We start from the raw sequence: 20,212 nt of genomic DNA, 5'->3' as shown, positions 1-20,212 counted from the left end.
TTTGTAGACTTCTGTCTGCCTTGTTTCAGATCCCAACACAGATGGAGGTTTCCCCACTGATTACATCACAGACTGGCAGTATTTCTGTGAACATGGGCTGACATCTGGAATCAGATGCTTATCTGACAGTCAGAAGAAGATCATAGGTGTTAGAATGACTTGAGGAGAGAGAGAGAGAGAGAGATGACATGGAAAAAGAATTAGAGTTGGATGATGGGGTTTAATTGCATGAAAGAGTAATCTGAGGGAAAAGGATCCAAATCTATGCATCTAACAGCTCGGCATTGCCCTGCATTTTAAGGGTCTTTGTGTGTTTGCAAAGTCAAGGGTCAGTTCCAAATGAACGTTCAGTGCAACAGTGAAGAGGACATTGAAGTTCATTATGGGTGTCATAGCATGTTTAGTAGTAATCTTCGTAGTTCTTAGGGTTCAGGCAGTAGAGAATCGCTCCTCCGAAGGAGAAGATGGTGGCTCCCCAAGCCAGACCGTAGCCCCAGTTAAACTCGTGGTATATGCTCAAACTGATGGTCTCGATGAACTTGATGGGATACAGCACCAAACAGCAGGCCTGTAGGACCACTGTGAGAAACAGAAGAGCGGAGGCAATGAAATTTGAAATCATCAAAGAGACAAAAGTAGGTTAAGAACATTAAAAGTCTGAAACCTCAATGGGCTTTATTTCTTGATAAGCTCCTCAACAAAGTGAGCGACTTCAAAGCAATGTAAAAATCCTCTCAAAAAAAGAGATGCGCAAATGTCTGGTTTCGAAATACCTTACATCTTTTCCCTGTGATGCGTTCATATCGAGAACAACTGATTACTGAAGCAGCTGTGTGATGTGGCTTGGAAAAAATAATGCATTTGCTGTTTCCTGGTCCATTAGCCGCAGGAGTTGCGTCATGGAGCCAACAACACATTTTAAATTCATAATACATGAAGCCTAATTTAATGTGCATGGAAAACAGAAATGAGAAACCAACTCATTAATGTCTTCAATGTAAGTGTGTGTGAGTGTATGCACGGTTGTGTCTATTTCACCTGCAGCAAAGAGCATAACAGCGACTGGTCGGTAGAAGCGTCTCCTGGAGCGAATGCAGACAGACACCAGAGCCACCAGGAAGGAAAGGAGAATAAGGAATGCTCCACCCAACAACAAGGCCAATGTGGCAATCTGCCAGTCTGCATTAAAAACGATACATAAAAATGCATTACATTCATAATTATCATATTTTATCCGATGAAAAAAAAATCCAATGGGATATATGCCTCATTTACTATATGTGCTAAAGAAACCTTCAAGACATAACCATCCAAAATGACCATTTTTACTTTTTTTGTCCTTTTTGATGTAATTGCATGGAAATCATCAATGACCATAGTATTCATAAATTCTCCTTTTGTGTTGCTTAATAGCCAATAGAATAGATTAAGGGTGAGTGGTAAAACTTTACAATAAGGTCCCATTAGTTATCATTAGTTAATGCACTAAAATGTTTACTCCGGTCTTTTAAATAATATTATCAGACCTCTGGTTTTAAGATTAATAAATGCTTTACAAGTCATTTTCTTTCTTAGTTTGTTAACCTATGTAGTTAACTAATGTTATTATTTTTGTATAATATTGTTCATATTTTTGTAAACTATTCCTTTAACAGACTCTTTTAAAATGCTGAAAAGTCAATACACACATGGCTACAGAATGGCTGACACGAACACTCACACCTTGGGTTTGCGTAACTGAAGGAATGAACCTCTATGGGCAGCAGAAAGCTTATCGACAATTCTGGTGAGCTAAATGGGGCATCATGTAATGTATTCTTCCCTCCCTTTCTTTCTTCTTCAGTCCCTCTTATTTCTGCTTTTCATTCAAGCACTCTGATAAACTCAGCTCGAGTAGGGCCCAGAAATAGCACTGAATCCTCCATGGAATGTGGGAGTGAGGGAGGGGGCAATGAGAAAGAGACAGAGAGGAGGTGTCTGACACAGTATGCCTGCTTCCATATCTGAAGACATGAGAGTATATGTGTGGAATCTCACAAGCAGTTTGGGACGACTCCTGAGGAATCTCATTAGGTAGGCAAAAGGGGAAGCGCATTATGAGCAGATGATCTCTGAGGACTGACTGGTCAAGTTTTTTTTAAGCTAGGGAGGCTGGGAGTCATTTTTTTCTAATTTGTCATATTATTTCTAACTCAGAATGTCAAATACTTCAAATTATTTAATAGTGAGTAGCTTACATTTAGAGACAAATATTGTTCATAAAATTTTTTTAAAAAAGATCCAAACAATGCAACATTTTAATTTTTGTATGAATCAAAATGAAAGATTTAAATGATTAGTTTTGAATCAAGAATGAATCAGCGTTTTGCATGAATCAGTTGAGTGAATAATTCAATGACTCAATCATAAGGACAGTTATTTGTTTCGAATCATGAATGATTCATTGTTTGTGAACTAATCATTTAAGTGAATGATACATCAACTTCAAGGTATGTCACTTGTGTTGAATCATAAATGAATGGGACTGTCCCGAATGTGGACTTACAATGGCTGGTGGGCCGACAGTCAACTGTTGGATTCAAGTGTTACAGATTCCTTCCAGACAGTCAAAGCAGTGTTATGTCACAAAAGTGTGGACTCAGAGGAAGACCAAGGATTTTGGGGCCATTTGGGACAGGGCCAACCATTGTTTGTAAACAAATCAGTTGAGATAATGATTCAGTAACTCCCTTAAAAGGCCAGTCATCTGTTTTGAATCCTAAATTAATTGATCTGAATGACGGTATAGATTTCAATGACTCGGTATAGATTTCAATGACTCATTTGTATGGACAGGAATTTGTTACAATTTGTTACATTTCTAAATTAAACATTGTTTTTAACAAATGGGTTGAATGAATAGAGACTCATAAAGACTGTTGCATCATTGTAGCTTGCAGAAAGGCGTACTTACAGTTTACTTCTAGCAAGTCTGTTTTTTTCCCCTCAGTATAGGGAATTTGGGGAATTTTAAAGATGGCAATTACACAACAACAAAAAGAATAAGATATCTGTGTTTACTCAGTGCTAACATACATCTAAAAATCTCAAAGTTTCATTAACTACATATTCAGGGTATCTGTTATTCAGGGGCAAGCAAACAATCTATTGCAACACTATCCATTATAAATAAAATCATAGACACAGTGTGTTTGTACTGTTACACAAGTTACAAAAACAAGTACATTACAGGAACCACTGGTCATTAATAATTTAAAAGGTTTGTTGTTTTAGATTTGAAAAACTCTAACTGGTCTTTTATTACTATATAAATGAGGCCAACAATAGCAAACTAGGACATTTTGACTAACCATCTTCTCCTGTATTATGTTCACAAACGAGTTTCTCAAGAGTTACTTCGGAAAGCTAAAGAAATCATATTATATACATTAGAAACAAAGGCCATGATAATGTTTTTTAGTCATCATGTGATAAATGATTCAATTACTGAACCTGAGAAAGGACTCAAAACATTTCATAAGACATTGATGGCTGTTTGTTTAAATAAAACCATAAAAGCCCTGAATCCTGTCACAGGATTTCGTCATCACACAGTGATATCTGTAAATAGAAACATCTTCATCAGCTCAGGAAAATGATCTATAATTTTCTCTGCTGGAAAATAATCATTTCTAGCACTAAATCAAGTCAAAACATAATTTTCAGAAATGGCTGAGATTCAGCTTCATTCCACTGTACTATAGTTTCAAATATAAACGAAGCCGTTAAAAAAAAAAAAAAAACGAAGCATAATAATGATGTCTGTCATCGCAGGAAGTTGGAGAGAGATGTATGAAAACAGAGCTGCTGATATATGCTTCCATATAAATATTTAATTCTGACACCTCGATCTCTGACCCCTCTGAAGAGCTACCAAAAGCCTGCAAATCATCAACGAAAGTGTCTTTGGGGAAAAGATTTTGACTTCATGTACCCTTGAGGTCTACATCTGAGGGGTCTCTGGCAGAATGGAGCTTATCCAAAAACCCCTGTAGGACTACAGATGGAAATGAGGATATGAGATAAAAATCAAAACATTCATTACTGTAATCTGTTTTTCAGCAAGAAAGTGCCTCTTAGCTAGGTTCTTTCAATCAGATACCGTGACGAGGGGAGAAAGAAGTCCAATCTTATAGACTGAATTACGTCAATAAGACACAGTGCCTCCGCAGAAAGGAAGAGAAACCGGTGTAGCCTACACTTTGCGCTGTGGACTCCACACTGATCCGCTGCCTCTTCACCAGTCGAGTGTAACATCAGCACAAACAGACACTTTCAACAAAAAACTGTTGTTCACGAATATCTCTCCCAGAGAGCTTTCCCAACCTCAGATTTCCGCTAATTGTGTACATGTAAAAGGGAGTGTGTTTATGTTAGCATATCTATGCTGTTTAATTGACAGTGATAAACTTAAAATGATACCCTGGAGTCGATGAAATATGCCTGTATATAGTAGGCTGTGGAGTCAGCCGGTAATTGCGAGGCTAATGAGATTTAGTTTAATGCACAGTTCATGACACAGAGGAAACACAGAGGAAATGGAAGGACTGATTACAGAAAACCTAAAATCAATAATGCGCTGCAGAGGGAAGTCATTCACCCAGGCTGCTCCTTTGGTATTTCGACTACAGCTTTATGACTTTATATGGAGTCAAACTGTGCCTCTTAAATATGATGGGACAAGGTCCTGAGCCAAATAAGTTATCATTGCAAACCAGAGCTAAAATAACACCTAAAATCTTAACTGCTTATGGCTATCCGAGACTTAACTATTAAAAAAAATTTGGCACCAAATATCTCTACCAACATACAAGAATATGAAGGGGGAAGTGCCTCCAAACAGTGGTTCATTCGCTAGTAAACCTTCACAGATGCCAAAAAGGAAGTTTCTTTTTCAGGGCCAAATGACATTTCTAGAATGCAGCACTTGTTTCCTTGGTAACTAATCTGTCCACATTAGGGCCTCTAAGGAGCTCTCCTCTCACACTTAACCTCACTCCTTGGCCGGTGAGGACACCCTAACAAAGGCTCATTTTATAGACAACAAAAGCAGAACGAAACCCCAGCTGGACCACTGATTCCATCACACATTCCCACATCATCCAAAAGCCCTTCCACCAAACAAGCTGTGAATAAAATACAGCGTCCTAGTAAATGTTGAGGATCGATATCATTAATTAAGGAACAAACATTGTCTCTGTAATTAGATGAATCCTGACTTGCTGTAGGCAGGATCTTTTTATTAAACAAGACGAATTCAAGTGATACTAACTAGTAACACACACTGGGCACTTATTTTTAAGTAGCTATAGTCCCTAAAAATAAATCCTAGTGATGCAAATTAGCAAATAATCCAACAGGACCTACATTATTTTTTATTTATATATTATATGTGCTTACTCATTATATATAGTAATTAACTATTAGAATGTTTTATTTCAATAGTTGGTGTAACCTATTAAGATTTTTTACTTAATCTAGAAAAAAAAGCAACTGAAATGAAGAATGTAACTAGTAACAATTGGGATAGATCTCGAATTATGTAGGATATAGGCTATTTAAAAAGTAGGCTTCTATTGTTGAAATATAAGTAACTTTAAAATGCATACAATTGCACTAAATGTGCAACAAAAAAATGGTCATCTCTGTTTTAATCTGACAAAGAAATGTAAAACGCAAATTGTTGACTGTTTTCTCAGTGTTTAGTAAAAACTGGTTAAGCATGAGCTGAACAATGAGTGATAACGATGCGCTTGGGAGCGAAGGGCCCCTTTTGTTATATCTCATAAATCAAATATGTGCCTTCAGGGCCATGTTGCAGAGCTCACTAAAGTTAAAGAGACTGCGTCCTTTTTTGTTTCCCCCGCATCTTAAAATATGTATGTGCAGCATCCTATTTGAACATTTGCAGTGTTTATTGCAAAGTTAAAAAGTAGCGGCTCTCACCGGTCCCTTTCTGCCCCAGCGTGCTGTCGCACTTCCAGTCCGCGGAGGCAGCATGCTTCCTGCACGACTCCCACAGGGACAGGTGGTACTGTTCATCCGCGGTGACCCACGCCGGGCTCAGCACGGCCCCAACATCCAGGCACAGCGCGAGGAAAATACACACCAGACCCACCAACTTCAGGGGCGTCAACGCCGACACGCGCACCTCCTCCGCTCCGCTCACGGACGAGGCCATGTCGGCTGGATGCGCCGGTGATGTGGAGCGATGTTGTGATGTGGATCGATGTTGCGCTGCGTCGCGGAGAAGCCAGGAAAGATGATCCCAGACTATGTTTTCAGATCTGTGTGCGCGATCAGTGTTTTGAAGATCGTGGAGCAGCTGCGCGAGAGGGACGCTGTAAGCAGCTGCCCTCGCGCTTCTGTGGACGCGACTGCACTGCACATTATTGAAAAATCTCTGCTCCACCTGCAGGGTCCTAGTGCCTAGCTAGAACTCCCTGTTCACAAACAGGGTATGAACGATTCGTTTACGAACAGAAATGAAACGTTCCAAGCGGACTGAACAATTCATCAAAATATGTGAACCTCCCGAGTCTTCCGACACGCAAAAGCCTGAGAATTCGATTGAGAGCAAAACCTAAACTGCTTTAATAGCCAAACAATTTAAATTATTATATAGAATATGTAGCCTATATGTGTGTGTGTGTTTTTTTTTATTTATTTTTTTTTTAATTTAGGCTATTAATTTATTAATTAACAAGTTTTTTCACTCAAGAAGAGATAACCTACATTATTGTAGCCTATGTACAAATAATTGTTTAGGTTACTGCATGCTTTTTATTAGATGAATCATGGCTGCAGCAAAGCAAAATACAATATATGCTTATTAATAGGCTAATACTTAATAGTAGGATATAAATACTAATGTGTCGAGATAGCTGCGGTTTAGCATGTTAATAAGCCAATTTAACATGGAAGGATCACTTGACCTTTAAAAAGAATCACTGTTGAATCAGTTTTTTTTTTTTTTTTTTTTTTTTTTGAAGCGGACTGTTCAAAAGAATCGATTTGCGGAAATGAGTCGGACGTCCCGTCACTGCTTCTCAGCTTGCCTTTAGATTGTGGCATATTTCTCTCGCATGATATTCCCTCATTTGCTATTTTCTCCCATTCTCCCTCTTCATTTTATCTGTGCTATGTGCTCTCACAAACACGCAGATAGAGCAATGTGTCTTATTTCAGACAGATAATGAATCATCTTTCTCAGTATAATTAGAGACACATGAGTGCTGATAGAAATGCTTTCCAAACGTTGTGTGGGGAAGGGAAAATATTATTTCATCAAAAAAATAAAAAGAAATAACTGGTGCATAATGTAGCCTATCTAAAACTGTTCATTTAAAAAGTAGGCCTTTTATTTTTTTGCAAGTATATGAATGCATATTCATTAGTAGAGCATAGCACACTAGCGCCATGAAATTCACTTATAAGTCAAAAGAGAGATTAATCAGTTTCCTCCTTTTTCCACATTTTTCATGATTGGAAAGTCTGTCAACAAAGGACACCTGAAATTCCATTACACTATCAACCGCTTGGCCTTGCTAACAAAAGTATCTAACAGAAAGAGATAACACCCTCAATACATTCTTTGTTCAGTTCACAAGATTTACACTCACATTCTTCTGTAACTCCACTGTGTGTTAACACAGCAAGATTAAACTTCAAATTCTATTACTGTTTTCAGTTCATCATGAATGAGCATTTTATGTGGCGTAATGAATTATTATAATTGCAATTAAAATGAATGATTGTTGTTTAACAGGTCAAAAATACTGGTTTACCTTGAAGGTAGAATACATTCAGAATTTAACAGACTGGCACTCTCAGTTGCAGGCAATTGTCCCCCCCCCCAACCCCCCTCTGCAAAGATGAGACAAATTCTTTCTCTTCTCATCTATTCAGGTCAGTAAGGTTTTTTGTTTGTTTGTTTGTTTTTATCAAGGATTTTGTGAAAGAGACAGGAATAATATGAGATACTGTGTGTGTATTGCATCCTTATGCTTGTTTCAGAAATGAATATGTACTGATTTTAGACACCATTTGTTGTTAGCATTATAAGTGCATTTTTGTCTTATAAGCAATCATTAAATCAAGAGATGTAGCTGTAAATAAAGCACATAGTCTCATAACACATTAAATGCTTAGCTAGAATACATTAAAAGAAAAAACTGGACAGTGTTATGCAGGTCTTTATACTGCCGGTCAAGGTTAGATAATCAAAAATCAAACATAGGCCAAATGTGTTTTCAAGTAGCTCTTGGAGCAACTGCCAATTCTAATCAGAGACAGAAGAAAAAATAATCCTATATAGCCCCAAAAAGACACTATTCAAGTTAATAGTGTAGCAAGATAAAAATTGAGTCCATGTTGATCAATACACACATCAGAGAAAATAAGCGAGATTACTGTGATAGCAGTATTTTGAACTAGGTCTACATTTCATTTTATTCATTGATTTTAGGCTACTTGATCATTTATAAATTTTTTGTTTTAAATTTTTTCAACGAAAATTGTTCCCTTATACAGTTTGATAGAAGGCTAATGTACAGTTTTTGCTTTGCCAGAAAAAAAAAGAAAAAGAAAATTCAGCAACAATGAAATTTTAATTAAAATCCATTTTCTAGAGACTGACATGAAGAAGAAAAAAATAAAATGAGATGAGATGAATATCAACCGTAAAGACTATGTATTTATGACAGGAATAAAGTATCCATCACAACCTGATCACATTTATTTAAGATTTATTTAATGCACTAATGTAGTTCACTTGTTTCACGTATTCACAGTATTTTCTGGCAAGCCATATAAACGTTACGAATTCCTTCCTGTCTCATACACATACACAAAGGGATTTACAAAAGAAAAAATATTGTTCTGTAATTACCGCCCATATCCCACAAAACGCGTCATCAGCTTACTATCATGTTTTACTATCCAGTTCATTCTGGCTCCTGACTGCGCATGCGCCGAATCAGGGCATTTGGATTGTGTACGGCGCATTGGGGTGGAACGGGTAAACACAGTTTTTGTTTATTCTATTAATCTGATTTAAAGTCGCAGCCTTTTTAAATTATTATATACAACACATAAAGCCTCGGGCGCGTCGATAGATATATTCATTTGTGCCGTTTTTATGTATAAAACCGCGTCGACAAGCTTCAGGAGATAGTCATCATGTATATGGATTGAATTAGTGACACAATTTTGTATTCCTGTCATGTTTTTTTAACGTCTCTTGGCTGCAGCTGTACGTTTCTGTATATTGAAATAACAGTCGTTTTGTGTACATAACGTTTCCCGTTTTTATTTGTGTGCTGACAATGATTGACGAACATGCTAGTACGCCAACAGTCCTTGAGCCATACAAAATGATTTATGATTTGGACAGATTCTTGTTTGTTTATTGTGATTTAACATATGGACATAGCTCTGTAGAGCTGTATGCCGAATTCCATCGAGAATATTGCTGTTGTTTTGGATTTGAGAAACGGAAAATGCAGAAGTGATGTCCTGTAAAAGGGTGGTCGTTGATTAAATCTGGTCGTCTGTTCTGTTGTCCCCTAGGTCCAGTTTCCCTCTTTGAAAAGCTGCAGGAATCATGGGAGCTGGTGAGTCTTTTTTATGCTTTAGTTCTACAGACTATTTGATATTTAAAAGGATACCTTTTTTTTTTTTTTGCGTTGCTAAAATATGTAGTGGGTGTGTATGCTAAACCAGCATATGATGTCATGGATGTCAAGTGAAGGCGATGCATCTTTCTGTACTTGGTTTTAGTCACAGATTATCAACAAGGGTCTTGGCCTACATAGCACCTATAATATTCAACCCATGCTTAATCAGATCATTTTGGATCACAATACAGCATCAAATTTATTTCTCCCACTCTCAATGCTGAAGAACAGTAGGCTACTCTTTCACAAGCTCCCTATGCCTGGGAGTAACCTGCATTTCAAAGAAATCACTGTCAGTTATAGCCCCCCTCCTTGTTTCTGTGCTGTGTGCTTATTGTTTGTATCTCTGTCAGTGTTCCTGCCAGCAGATGATGCGCACTCGGTGCTGCGGAGGCTCCCGAGAGCAAACTTCTTCTTGGAGGAGATGAAACAAGGGAACATCCAGCGAGAATGCAGGGAGGAAATCTGCAATTATGAAGAAGCCAGGGAGGCGTTTGAGAATGACGAAAAAACGGTGAGTTTGAGTTAGATGCAATCTCATGTTTTTGCTTGAACTTGAACACAAAGTCCTCTCCGTCATTACATGCCATGGCATTTCCTCTTGGCAGGAAGTGAGCATTATCGACAGGAAAAGGCTCAGTGGATACACATTTTCTCAGGATGGTTAATTATGCATCATTCAGATTAGGGATGTTTGAGTCATTTACTTGTGGGCATTTACATTGTTTATACGAAATAACGGAACAATATAAAAAGTATGTTTTTATGTAATGTGTGCTCTTGTCGAGTCCAGTACAGGGCTATTTGGGGGGGAAAATATAATTTCTTTTATTTATTTTATTTTTCTCAGATGATTGTAACAAAGAAAATTAAATAAAATCAATACAGGTTTGAAGTGCTTGTTTGTAGATATGCATGCATGTTTGTCCAAAAATATATTTGGAAATAACTGAATATAATCATTAATATTGTGATTTCTTATTATTTGTACTTAATACAAATATTAAAGGAAATAAAGAAAAACAAGATTTTAAGAAAAATAATACAACAATCATTTTATTTGCAGTAAAACTTTCAAATGACAAGATTCGTATAGATGGCAATCTTTATTTCTTCATTTTCAAATATTAAACTCTTTTGTTGTAAAACCTCAGAGAGCCTTTCAGCTTCTCCTTTGTTGACAACAAATGGTTTGTAACTGAGCACTTAATATTGCTAATCTAAACACTATTTCAATGTGGTGCACAGTCGTTGGATAGGGTGTGGTTTTTGTTTTCAATACAAGCAATTTTGTTTTGCTTATTTACATGTATCCAGACAATGTCCTTATCAAATAGTTTTTTTTTTCTCTCTTACAGAGGCGTTTCTGGGAGGAGTACCAGCGTGAGAGCAGCCCCATGCCTGGAGGTCTGGAATCCATCGCCGGTGGCATTCATTCTCTGTACCTGATTTTACCCCTGCTGCTGGTTTTGCTGCTCATTGCTGCGGTTTCCATCACGGTTTGGAGATGCCACTCACGCAAAAGATACCAGCAAAGCCCTGCCATTGGGCGTCCACAAAGAGACACAGCCTTATCAGTGGTGTCCATGGACCAGTGGGGTCGGCACTACCATCCTGACATCAGTCCTCACTCAGAGATCAGTGCCCACAGTAGCCCCGCCTACCCTGGTGCTGACCTCACACATGGGCGGGGCAGTCAGGGTGACCCGCCCCCTTCATATGAGGAAGCTGTGGGCCATACAGATATACAGATTGAAGCGGAGCCTCCACCACAATATGAAGACATCATCAGTGACCACAGTAACACAGTTATCACCTCCCAGGGAAAGTGATGGATCTTCCAGGCATGTTATCCAGCCTCATGTAGGGATGCATATTGATGCCAATACACCAATACTGTTAACTCTGTCATTCCTTACTCGCTGTGTCTCTCTTCTCTTTCATAGCTTATGTTTTGGCGGGATATGAACATGCTTTGCCCCGTTTATTTTTTAAGTACTATAAATATTTTTTTACAACATCACTACTTCTATGACAGGCTTTTCAACTCAAAACAGCTAAACTTTACTAAATGTGAAGAGAAAACAACTAATGCAATAACATTATCCACAGTTCTGTAATTCGGATATTGATAAACATTAAGATGCTTTGATTTCAGAGATGTTCGTAGAACTCATAAAAACATGAATTCTGTACTGTGACGAAGTACTGTGATGTCATCAGCCATTCTTTTGAGTTAGTAAGTCCTATGGATGTTAGAACATCTTAGAAAGGAACTGAACATTTGGTCAGTTGTGGCCTCTCATGGCACAATTAAAACATATAGTTGTAAATAATCAGATTCTGAGGGGAAAAAAATGCACAATAATTTCAGGAAGTTTAAATTGTATTGTTTACTGAAATTCAAGGTTCATTGTGACCTTTATTAGTAGCCATTTAAACTTGGGCTATCTCTGTGTAATTGCATAAACGTCACTATGCACTGGACTCACAGCCTCAATGAAATGCTGATATTGGGTTGATTATTATAATTTTTTTCACTAGTTGAGGCGTTAAACACTGTGTTAGGTTTAGTTAGCATGTTGGAAACATTTTAGCTGAATGGATAACAAGTTAACAGTTTGAGTTGAGAATACATTGCTGATAACATTGACCAAACAAATTAAATCCAGATTTTATGTAGCATCATGGTTGTTAATTCTGAATCAGCCTCAAGTTGCTCAACCAAGTCAACATGTGTGTGGTTCTGATTCATATTTGGATTAAGGAAAATACAATACTGGATGGAATAATTCACCCAAAAAAATATATTTGCTGAGATTTTACTCACCCTCAGGCCATCCAAAATTTAGATGTATTTGTTTATTGGATCAGATTTGGAGATATTTAACATTACCTCATTTGCTCACTAATGGATCCTCTGCAGTGAATGGGTGCCATCAGAATGAGACTCCAAATATCTGATAAAAACATCACAATAATCCATAAGTAATCCACAGGACTCCAGCCCATTAGTTAACATCTTGTGCAGTGATGTTTGTAATAAACAAATATATACTTTAAATAATTGCTTCTGGCCAAAATATGAGTCCTCTATCCAAAATAAAAATTTCAGTGAAACATTCTGAGGCACCCGTTCACTGCAGAGGATCTATCCATCATTTTTGTGTGACGTCACACACTCATAGGAAGGAACGCCCACATGACTGCCAGTTATTTTTACCCAGTTTACATTAATTAGTAATGTAGTAAAATGGAGATATTTAAAGGTGAAATTCAATAAACACCTTACTGATGATGTATATTTTGTACAGGCAAGCATATGGACCCAGAATATAAACACAATGTGCAATGTTTCACTTTAAATGGTTTCTCATAGAAAACCCTTATAAGGAAAACACTGAACCATTAAGCGGATTGCATTTATATTCCAGCTTTATCTGCTTGCCTTTGTAAACTATGCATCATTAAAATGCTAATTACTGAATTTGATCTTTTAATATTACTGTTTTAAATATATTAAGGCACTTTAAGTATTTTTACGTTTTTTTTGCACTGTTTAATGATTGAAATCTTGCCATGGGTGCTAAATATGGATTGCAAATTGCCAAAACTTGCATCTTGTTCACATACCTTTGTTTTATTCTTTTTAGAGGTGATTTAAATATTTTGCCGCTGTGAGACAGGCTTTTGCTGCAGTTCTATGGATGTTTTGTCCTCCAGATCTTTGAGCCGGTCACATGACTGAAAGTGGTGTCGTGCTAAATTACTCCGAATCTGTTGCGATGAAGAAACAAACTAATCTGTGTCGTGGAAAGATTGAGAGTACATTTTCAGCAAACTTTCATTTTTGTGTGAACTTTTGTTTGAACTGTTGTATTGTGCAAGTGTGGTTTGCGGTTTGCCATTTCAGTCAAGCCACAGTGAGTTCAATGGCAAAACGTGGTGGACTAAACGGTCTATGCACACAGTCCAGTTTAGCAGTTTACATGGTCACAGCCTTGTGAAATTATTCTTTCTTGTAGCCAAGGAATAAACAGGCATATTAAGCATCCCAAGATGGGAAATCTAAGAAAATCAAGATGAATTGTTCATTGTGGAGGTAATTACTAAGGAGCAAGAAGCATGCTTTTTGTTTGTTATAAGCTGTTTGCAGAATCTCTTTTAGATGATTTAGAGTAAATAACTCGTGTTTTTTCTCTAACCTCTTATAGAATGTTGGAAATAACAATTATGACTTGGCCATGCTGGTGTTTTTTATCTGAGCTCTGGTATATTTTGAATGTGTTGAAGGCTGTTTTCACGCTTGGTTTGATTGTTGAAACAGTGGTTTGATTAAACCCCTTCTGCTTTCACACTTTAGTTTTGGGTCAGAATCGTAGTATGTTTGCATTTGCAATGCAAGTGTTAGCGGCAGCTGTGTAACACTATAAATAGAGTGTGCTACAAAGCGTAACTCTTTCCCCATGACATGATTTTTTTTTTGGTAACACTTTAACCTGACACCTTTATATATTATAAAGGTATTTATAATGTACATTGTTAAGGCATTCTTTATTTTTTATAAATAATTGTAACCAAAATTAAAATGAGTTATAATATTGGCAGATTCCTTGTTACATCTAAAATTAATTGTTTATCATGTCTTAATATAAAAAATGCAACTATGAATAGCAAGTATTGTGGTTACAATTATTCATGAGATCATACAATACATTTTAAGGTGTACATATATGCGCTTCAGTTAAAGTGTTACTGATTTCACCTTCTAAAATTTTCTTTTCAGACAGTTGAAAAACAATGTTGGATATTTGACACTAACTATTATGTTAGTTAGTCTAGTTTTCACCTCAGGCCCAGCTACACTAAACAATAACCAAGAGAATTTTAAATTAAGAACAAATTATGGGAACAAGCAGTATTAGTCCTCTAAAAAATTGAAGGAAAACTCAAGGAAATATTCAGTATTAAATATCAGGAAAGTGTGTGCTTGCTTGTGTGTGGTGGTGGTGGGGGGGCATAATAGAAAAATCTACTTATTGTACTTATTCAGTAACTGAGTGAATGCACTTTTTTTAGAGCACTGATTGCTCTTTGTAAATAAATATTAATTGATGTATAAAGATATTTTTAATTGATGTAAAAGATTTAATTTTTTTAGCAAATGCTGTTTGGTTTATCCTTTTGCCTTTCTACAGTTTATATTATCAGTTCGTTGACAACATGCTCAGCTGACAGAAATATGCAATAAAATACATGGCCAGCACTAACTCCAGAAACCTTTGTGAAAATCAGAATAGTCTCACTTTGCCTCAAATGATGTTGTTAAAGGTAAAGTAAAATAAGACTCGAAATACTCTGATGTTGTAAGTTTGGCTGACTTTCTGATGTTGTTGTATGTGTCCATGTATTATTCTCAACATTGATAATTGAGAGAATTTCCTGAGTGCCAAATCATCATATTAGAATCATCAATGTTAGAAATGGCTGTTAAAAATTCAGCTTTGCAATCACAGGAATGAATGTATTTGTTTTTATTTGTTTTGACAAATAATTAAATTGAATTGTATTAATTAACATTATTACAGTTTTTACTTGTCTTTTTTATATAAACAACAAAAATCCTTTGAAAACAAAGTAGCATAATGTACAATGTATTTGATGTTTTGAAGTATTCCCTTTTAGGTTTTATAAATGCATTTGTGGGATGAATACATATCATGCAGTTTTCTTATTTGTAAAAGCTTTTAAAGGCATGTCAGAACTGTTATTTTTTTTAGGTTTATAAACAACTAGACTACTTTTTTGACCAGATTTACAGTATAGTGTATCACATTAAACCACATATAAAAACACTTTATTATTTTGTAATACAGAGAATATCAACATTATAATGTCCTGAGAATACTTTAACTTTTTTAATATTCCTTTTTTTTCTTTTTTTTTTTAAGTACAGAAATCGATATGTGTAATAACATATGACAGGACATAAAACAGCCTTGAAGTGTGGCATAAAGAAAATTAACAGGGTAAGAAACACAATAATGGAATGGCACTTACATCACCACATGGTAAACATGACCATTTAGACGTATGTGATTTAACACATCCATTCAAAACAGCATACCAGAGTCATTACAGGTTTCGAATACACCAATAGTCATGATTAAAGCAGTGCAAGCAGAAACTAACACTGTCACAGGAGTAAACACTGCATTTCCAGTGAATCCATACAGCCAGTGGCAGTGCTAGAAAATTCATTACAGCAAAGCCACTAACTGTGTATTACTGCAGTGAGACAGCATAAACAATCAATAAGTCAAACGATGAGAATTTGTTTTGTCTGAGAAGTTGTATGAAATATGTTTAATATTACTGAGCAAATCGCAAGACAACCCAGCCCCCCCATTATCACAATTCCCACCCAATGATGCCAATATTGATGACTGGTTAAATGGGTCTTCCTCTCAGTCAGATCCATTCTTTAGGGTTTCGTAAGACCTCCAGCATCTCGGCTTCCCTACTGCCTTTGGCGGGCTCATGCATGTACTCCCACCTGAAATGAAAGATTTATGGCTAGTGAGTTAGTAATATTAAATGATAGATTAATACAATAAAGACAGTTTAAATGACACCAAAGAAATGAAACGTTTTTATAAGGGTCATATCATGAGGATTCCCATTTTCCTTTATTGTTTGAAGTTATTGTGTGAGCTCATTTTCAGAAATGGTTGTTTGGTGTGGAAAAAGTTGTGTTATAAGTGAACCTCAGGGGAAACATGAAAAAACCTTTAAACTTCTTTAAAGTCTATAAGTAAATGCTATAAAATATTGAAAAATAAAAGCTCAAGAGGATGATCCACGGTAACAGGCAGTAGCAGATGTGACAAAGTTTGCTAAATACAAAATCCTTTACCTAGCAGTAAGTGGTAGGGACATCAGGATGCTCTCGATGCGAGACCCTGGTGTGGCCAGGCCGAATTTCACCCCTCTGTCATACACCAAGTTAAATTCGACATATCTAGGAAATACAGAGAGTTCGGTTAGCTGCTGAACATTTTTAAATGACATACATATTATATAAATAACAACATCAAATTCAATTCAAATGTCAATTACAAAGGCAGTCATACCCGTGCTATATTATCATACCACTGTAACATATTGAATAATGACGAACATTATTAATACTGAGTTATTTGAACAGAGAATGAATTTGCATAAGATTTTTATATATTTATTAAGATTTATATATTTTAAGATTTTTGTATGTTGCTGGCAATTTAATATTTTCAGCATTATACTATAAAGCAATAAAAATATATTTATATACATTACTGTTCAAAAGTTTGGGGACGGTAGGTTTTTAAAAATGTGTTTGAAAGCAGAGTATATATATATATATATATGTGTGTGTGTGTGTGTGTGTGTGTGTGTGGGTGTGTGTGTGTGTGTGTGTATATATATATATATATATATATATATATATATATATATATATATATATATATATATATAAATAACCCCCCTTCATCAGCATGGACTCCTTCTTTAACCAACCTGCCTCTCCTGACTTGCTGCCAGTCCTTCTCCTCAGGAGTGAAGGAGTCATTTAGATGTTTGTATACAATGGGCAGGTAACAAGGCACCACAGTTTTAGCGCAGCTCTTCACAAAATTAAAGACCTCCTCCTGATTGGGGGAATCCAAATCGTCAAAAAAGATCCCACCAATGCCTCTCGTCTCTGCTCGGTGACGGATGTAGAAGTAATTGTCACACCTTAAGAGAAAAAAAAAATACAAACACTGACACTAACCTAATATTGAAAAGTTCAATGTAGTTAAAAATCTAGTTAGTTACAAATAAAATTAAATGTAACAATATTATAAAATACAAAAATGAAGTACTAACAATCGAGGATTTGAAAGACTTTGTCTTTTAAATGAGCATCGATCTCATTCAGGATACACAAAACAAAATTTAAAGGGATGCCTTGAAACAAAAGAAGAAAAACAATGACTGCTGTAAACAATGAGAATTGTTATCACTGCTGAACAGTTCAAATCCACCCAGAAGATAAAACGCTCCTACACACATCCTCACACCCAAAACAGCAGTGACACACCCCATGCAAACTACACACAACAGTAATCAGATTCCTACCACTTTTTGAAGTCTGGGTAATACTTGGGATGGTGCTTGTCACATGCTTTCTTCAGAGTCTTGTGGAAATGGGTGGCATCTTCCAAATCAACATAAACAGGAGTGAGATCTGTTCCACCACCAAACCACCACTGCTTTGAGCCTGTGACAAGGAGGGAGATGGATAGAGAAAGTGATGGGTGGTGGTCACAGATAACAACATCTCTCTTCCCAGTTCCCACAGCCTCGAATGACTTGGCAAGAACACTCACCGTCTGCCTCCTCAATCTCAAAGTATCTGTAGTTGAAGTGCACTGTGGGAATGTGGGGTTTTTTTGGGTGTATGACTGAACTCACACCCATGGCACAGAACGGAAGCTTCCCTGGAACACAGAGATATTGCTATGGTTAAAACAACAGCATCAAGTCACATCATATAAATCTTCCTTCAAAATCAATAATTCAAACTTATTTCAAAATTAAAAACTAGAAGTAGGACTGAATATATAAGGAACTGGTTTCTGTCACACTCTGCATTCACTTCGAAATGAGAAGTCAGTCTCTCACCATCTTTCCCTTTCAGAACTTTTCCACGGCTGCGCATTTGCCTGGCGGCCTCTTCAGTGAGGTTCCCAAACACCACGGAGACGTTCACACCCGCTTTCTCAAAAACCTTCCCATCTTGCATCACACAGCTGATGCCACCACCACCTTTATTAGACACGAGAAACATGCATCCGTTTTTCTTACAGTGTAACACATGCATGAATATTCAAGCTGATGTTTAATACATGAATGTTTCTGTTTTATAGGTTAACAAAGCAAAATCGAAATCTTTCCAATGCTCTGAACAATGAACTTTTTAATATAGCAAATTGTTATAATATATAATCAAGCATTCATTTTCTGAACTATGATATCTAAATAATCTTTAGAATGCAACATTAAAAAGATTAATTGACAAAATAACTTTATAAAATTCATACACTAGATGGTAGAGTGCATAGTGTATAGTGTCATCTGGGACAATTTAAACTCCATAATCATTAAATAAATAAAAAAAAATTGATATAGAAAAATAGAAATTTTGACAAAAAATTATGATGTAAGAAAGCCTAAATAATGAAACAAAAAAGCCGAAATCACAATAAGAAACAATTATGACAAAGATTTTAAATTATTAGACAAAGAGCCGTAATTATTACACAGAAGTCACAATTATTGAAAAAAAAGTAAAAATTAATTTATATAGTCAAAATGATGAGAGATAAAGTCAAAGTTAAAACACACAAAGTTATAATTTATCCAAAAATGTCTTGTTTTTTCACAAATAAAACTTTTTAATATCATAAATGACTTTCTTTTTTTTTTTTTTTTTATTTCCACTTTTGCAGTTTTGTTTACCAAAACATATTTTTTTCCTTATGTGGTGGAAATGGGCTCCTACATACCTGTAGATCCAAACATAAATTAGAACCACAATGTGGTATATATATATATATATATATATATATATATATATATATATATATATATATATATATATATATATATATATAAACCTCAGAGAAATTCATTATAACGTCTTAAAGTTAAACATTACATTAGTAAAGTAGAGCAGCAGAAATGAGATGACCTTCCTTTCTACTCCATCTGTCCACCCTGAACGAGCCTCCATCCACCTCCTCGAGGGCTCTACAGAACGCAGCCTGTGTCTCCATGATGAGCATCTCCATCCTCGTAGACATCGCGTCTTTCCTCTGCTCTAAGACCTTGATGTCAGTGACTGGTAGAGACATGAACGACTTGCATCTCTCCCGTATGTCCCCCTCTTCTTCTTCAACCTTGGATACCTTCGTTGCCATCTCGGCCCGCTGAAAGTGACTTACACCTGCCGTCAGGATCCCGGTGACAGCTGCTGCCCCGGCAGCCAGAAATACACCTCTACCGTACCGTCCGAGTGAGATCCTCCCCGGCGATGCTTGAGACATCTGTCTTGTTATTGCTCTTGTGAATGACCATTTTCCTCCCGGAAGAAAGGCACATTTACGGAGTGTAGAGTAACGGGCTACGAAAGAGTGGAACTCTGCTGTGCCATGCGCAGAGCGGGACACTTGGCACAGTCTTGCTATTGATCTCGCTGAGTTGTTTATTGTGTACAAAGCTACAAAAGTCATTTTGTCTACTGAGTGACAACAACCATATCGGTCCACGAGCTGGCAATTAATAAATGGATCATAAATGGGTGAAAAGTTACTATATGCAGTTTTGCACGTAGCTCCTTCAATAGTTCCGCCCGCGGAGGCGTGTCTTGACTTTTCGAGGTGTATTATGGGAAATGGCGTTTTCCCCCT

General features: G+C 36.5%; 3 protein-coding genes across 3 annotated transcripts; 1 reads left to right on the top strand and 2 right to left on the bottom strand.

The window, feature by feature from the left end:
• Positions 1-200: 200 nt before the first annotated feature.
• On the bottom strand, positions 201-6,656 carry LOC128018797 (transmembrane protein 47). The gene is made up of 3 exons (XM_052604557.1): positions 5,986-6,656; positions 1,039-1,179; positions 201-579 (listed from the first exon to the last, which is right to left on the bottom strand). The coding sequence occupies exons 1-3, from the start codon at positions 6,218-6,220 to the stop codon at positions 401-403; spliced, it is 555 nt and encodes a 184-aa protein (XP_052460517.1). The 5' UTR covers positions 6,221-6,656; the 3' UTR covers positions 201-400.
• Positions 6,657-8,971: 2,315 nt separating this feature from the next.
• On the top strand, positions 8,972-15,298 carry LOC128018794 (transmembrane gamma-carboxyglutamic acid protein 1). The gene is made up of 4 exons (XM_052604556.1): positions 8,972-9,058; positions 9,610-9,653; positions 10,070-10,230; positions 11,075-15,298. The coding sequence occupies exons 2-4, from the start codon at positions 9,644-9,646 to the stop codon at positions 11,546-11,548; spliced, it is 645 nt and encodes a 214-aa protein (XP_052460516.1). The 5' UTR covers positions 8,972-9,058; positions 9,610-9,643; the 3' UTR covers positions 11,549-15,298.
• A 248-nt stretch (positions 15,299-15,546) lies between these two features.
• Positions 15,547-20,181, bottom strand: LOC128018793 (oxygen-dependent coproporphyrinogen-III oxidase, mitochondrial-like). The gene is made up of 7 exons (XM_052604555.1): positions 19,495-20,181; positions 18,426-18,569; positions 18,131-18,241; positions 17,880-18,021; positions 17,277-17,495; positions 16,633-16,737; positions 15,547-16,272 (listed from the first exon to the last, which is right to left on the bottom strand). Exons 1-7 carry the CDS (start codon positions 20,033-20,035, stop codon positions 16,188-16,190), a joined length of 1,347 nt encoding a protein of 448 aa, XP_052460515.1. The 5' UTR covers positions 20,036-20,181; the 3' UTR covers positions 15,547-16,187.
• Between the last annotated feature and the right edge of the window lie 31 nt (positions 20,182-20,212).

Source organism: Carassius gibelio, chromosome A8, assembly GCF_023724105.1.
Source record: "Carassius gibelio isolate Cgi1373 ecotype wild population from Czech Republic chromosome A8, carGib1.2-hapl.c, whole genome shotgun sequence".
NCBI lineage: Eukaryota > Metazoa > Chordata > Actinopteri > Cypriniformes > Cyprinidae > Carassius > Carassius gibelio.
Note: the sequence above shows the minus strand (reverse complement) of the source record. Positions and strands in the feature narration are given on the sequence as shown.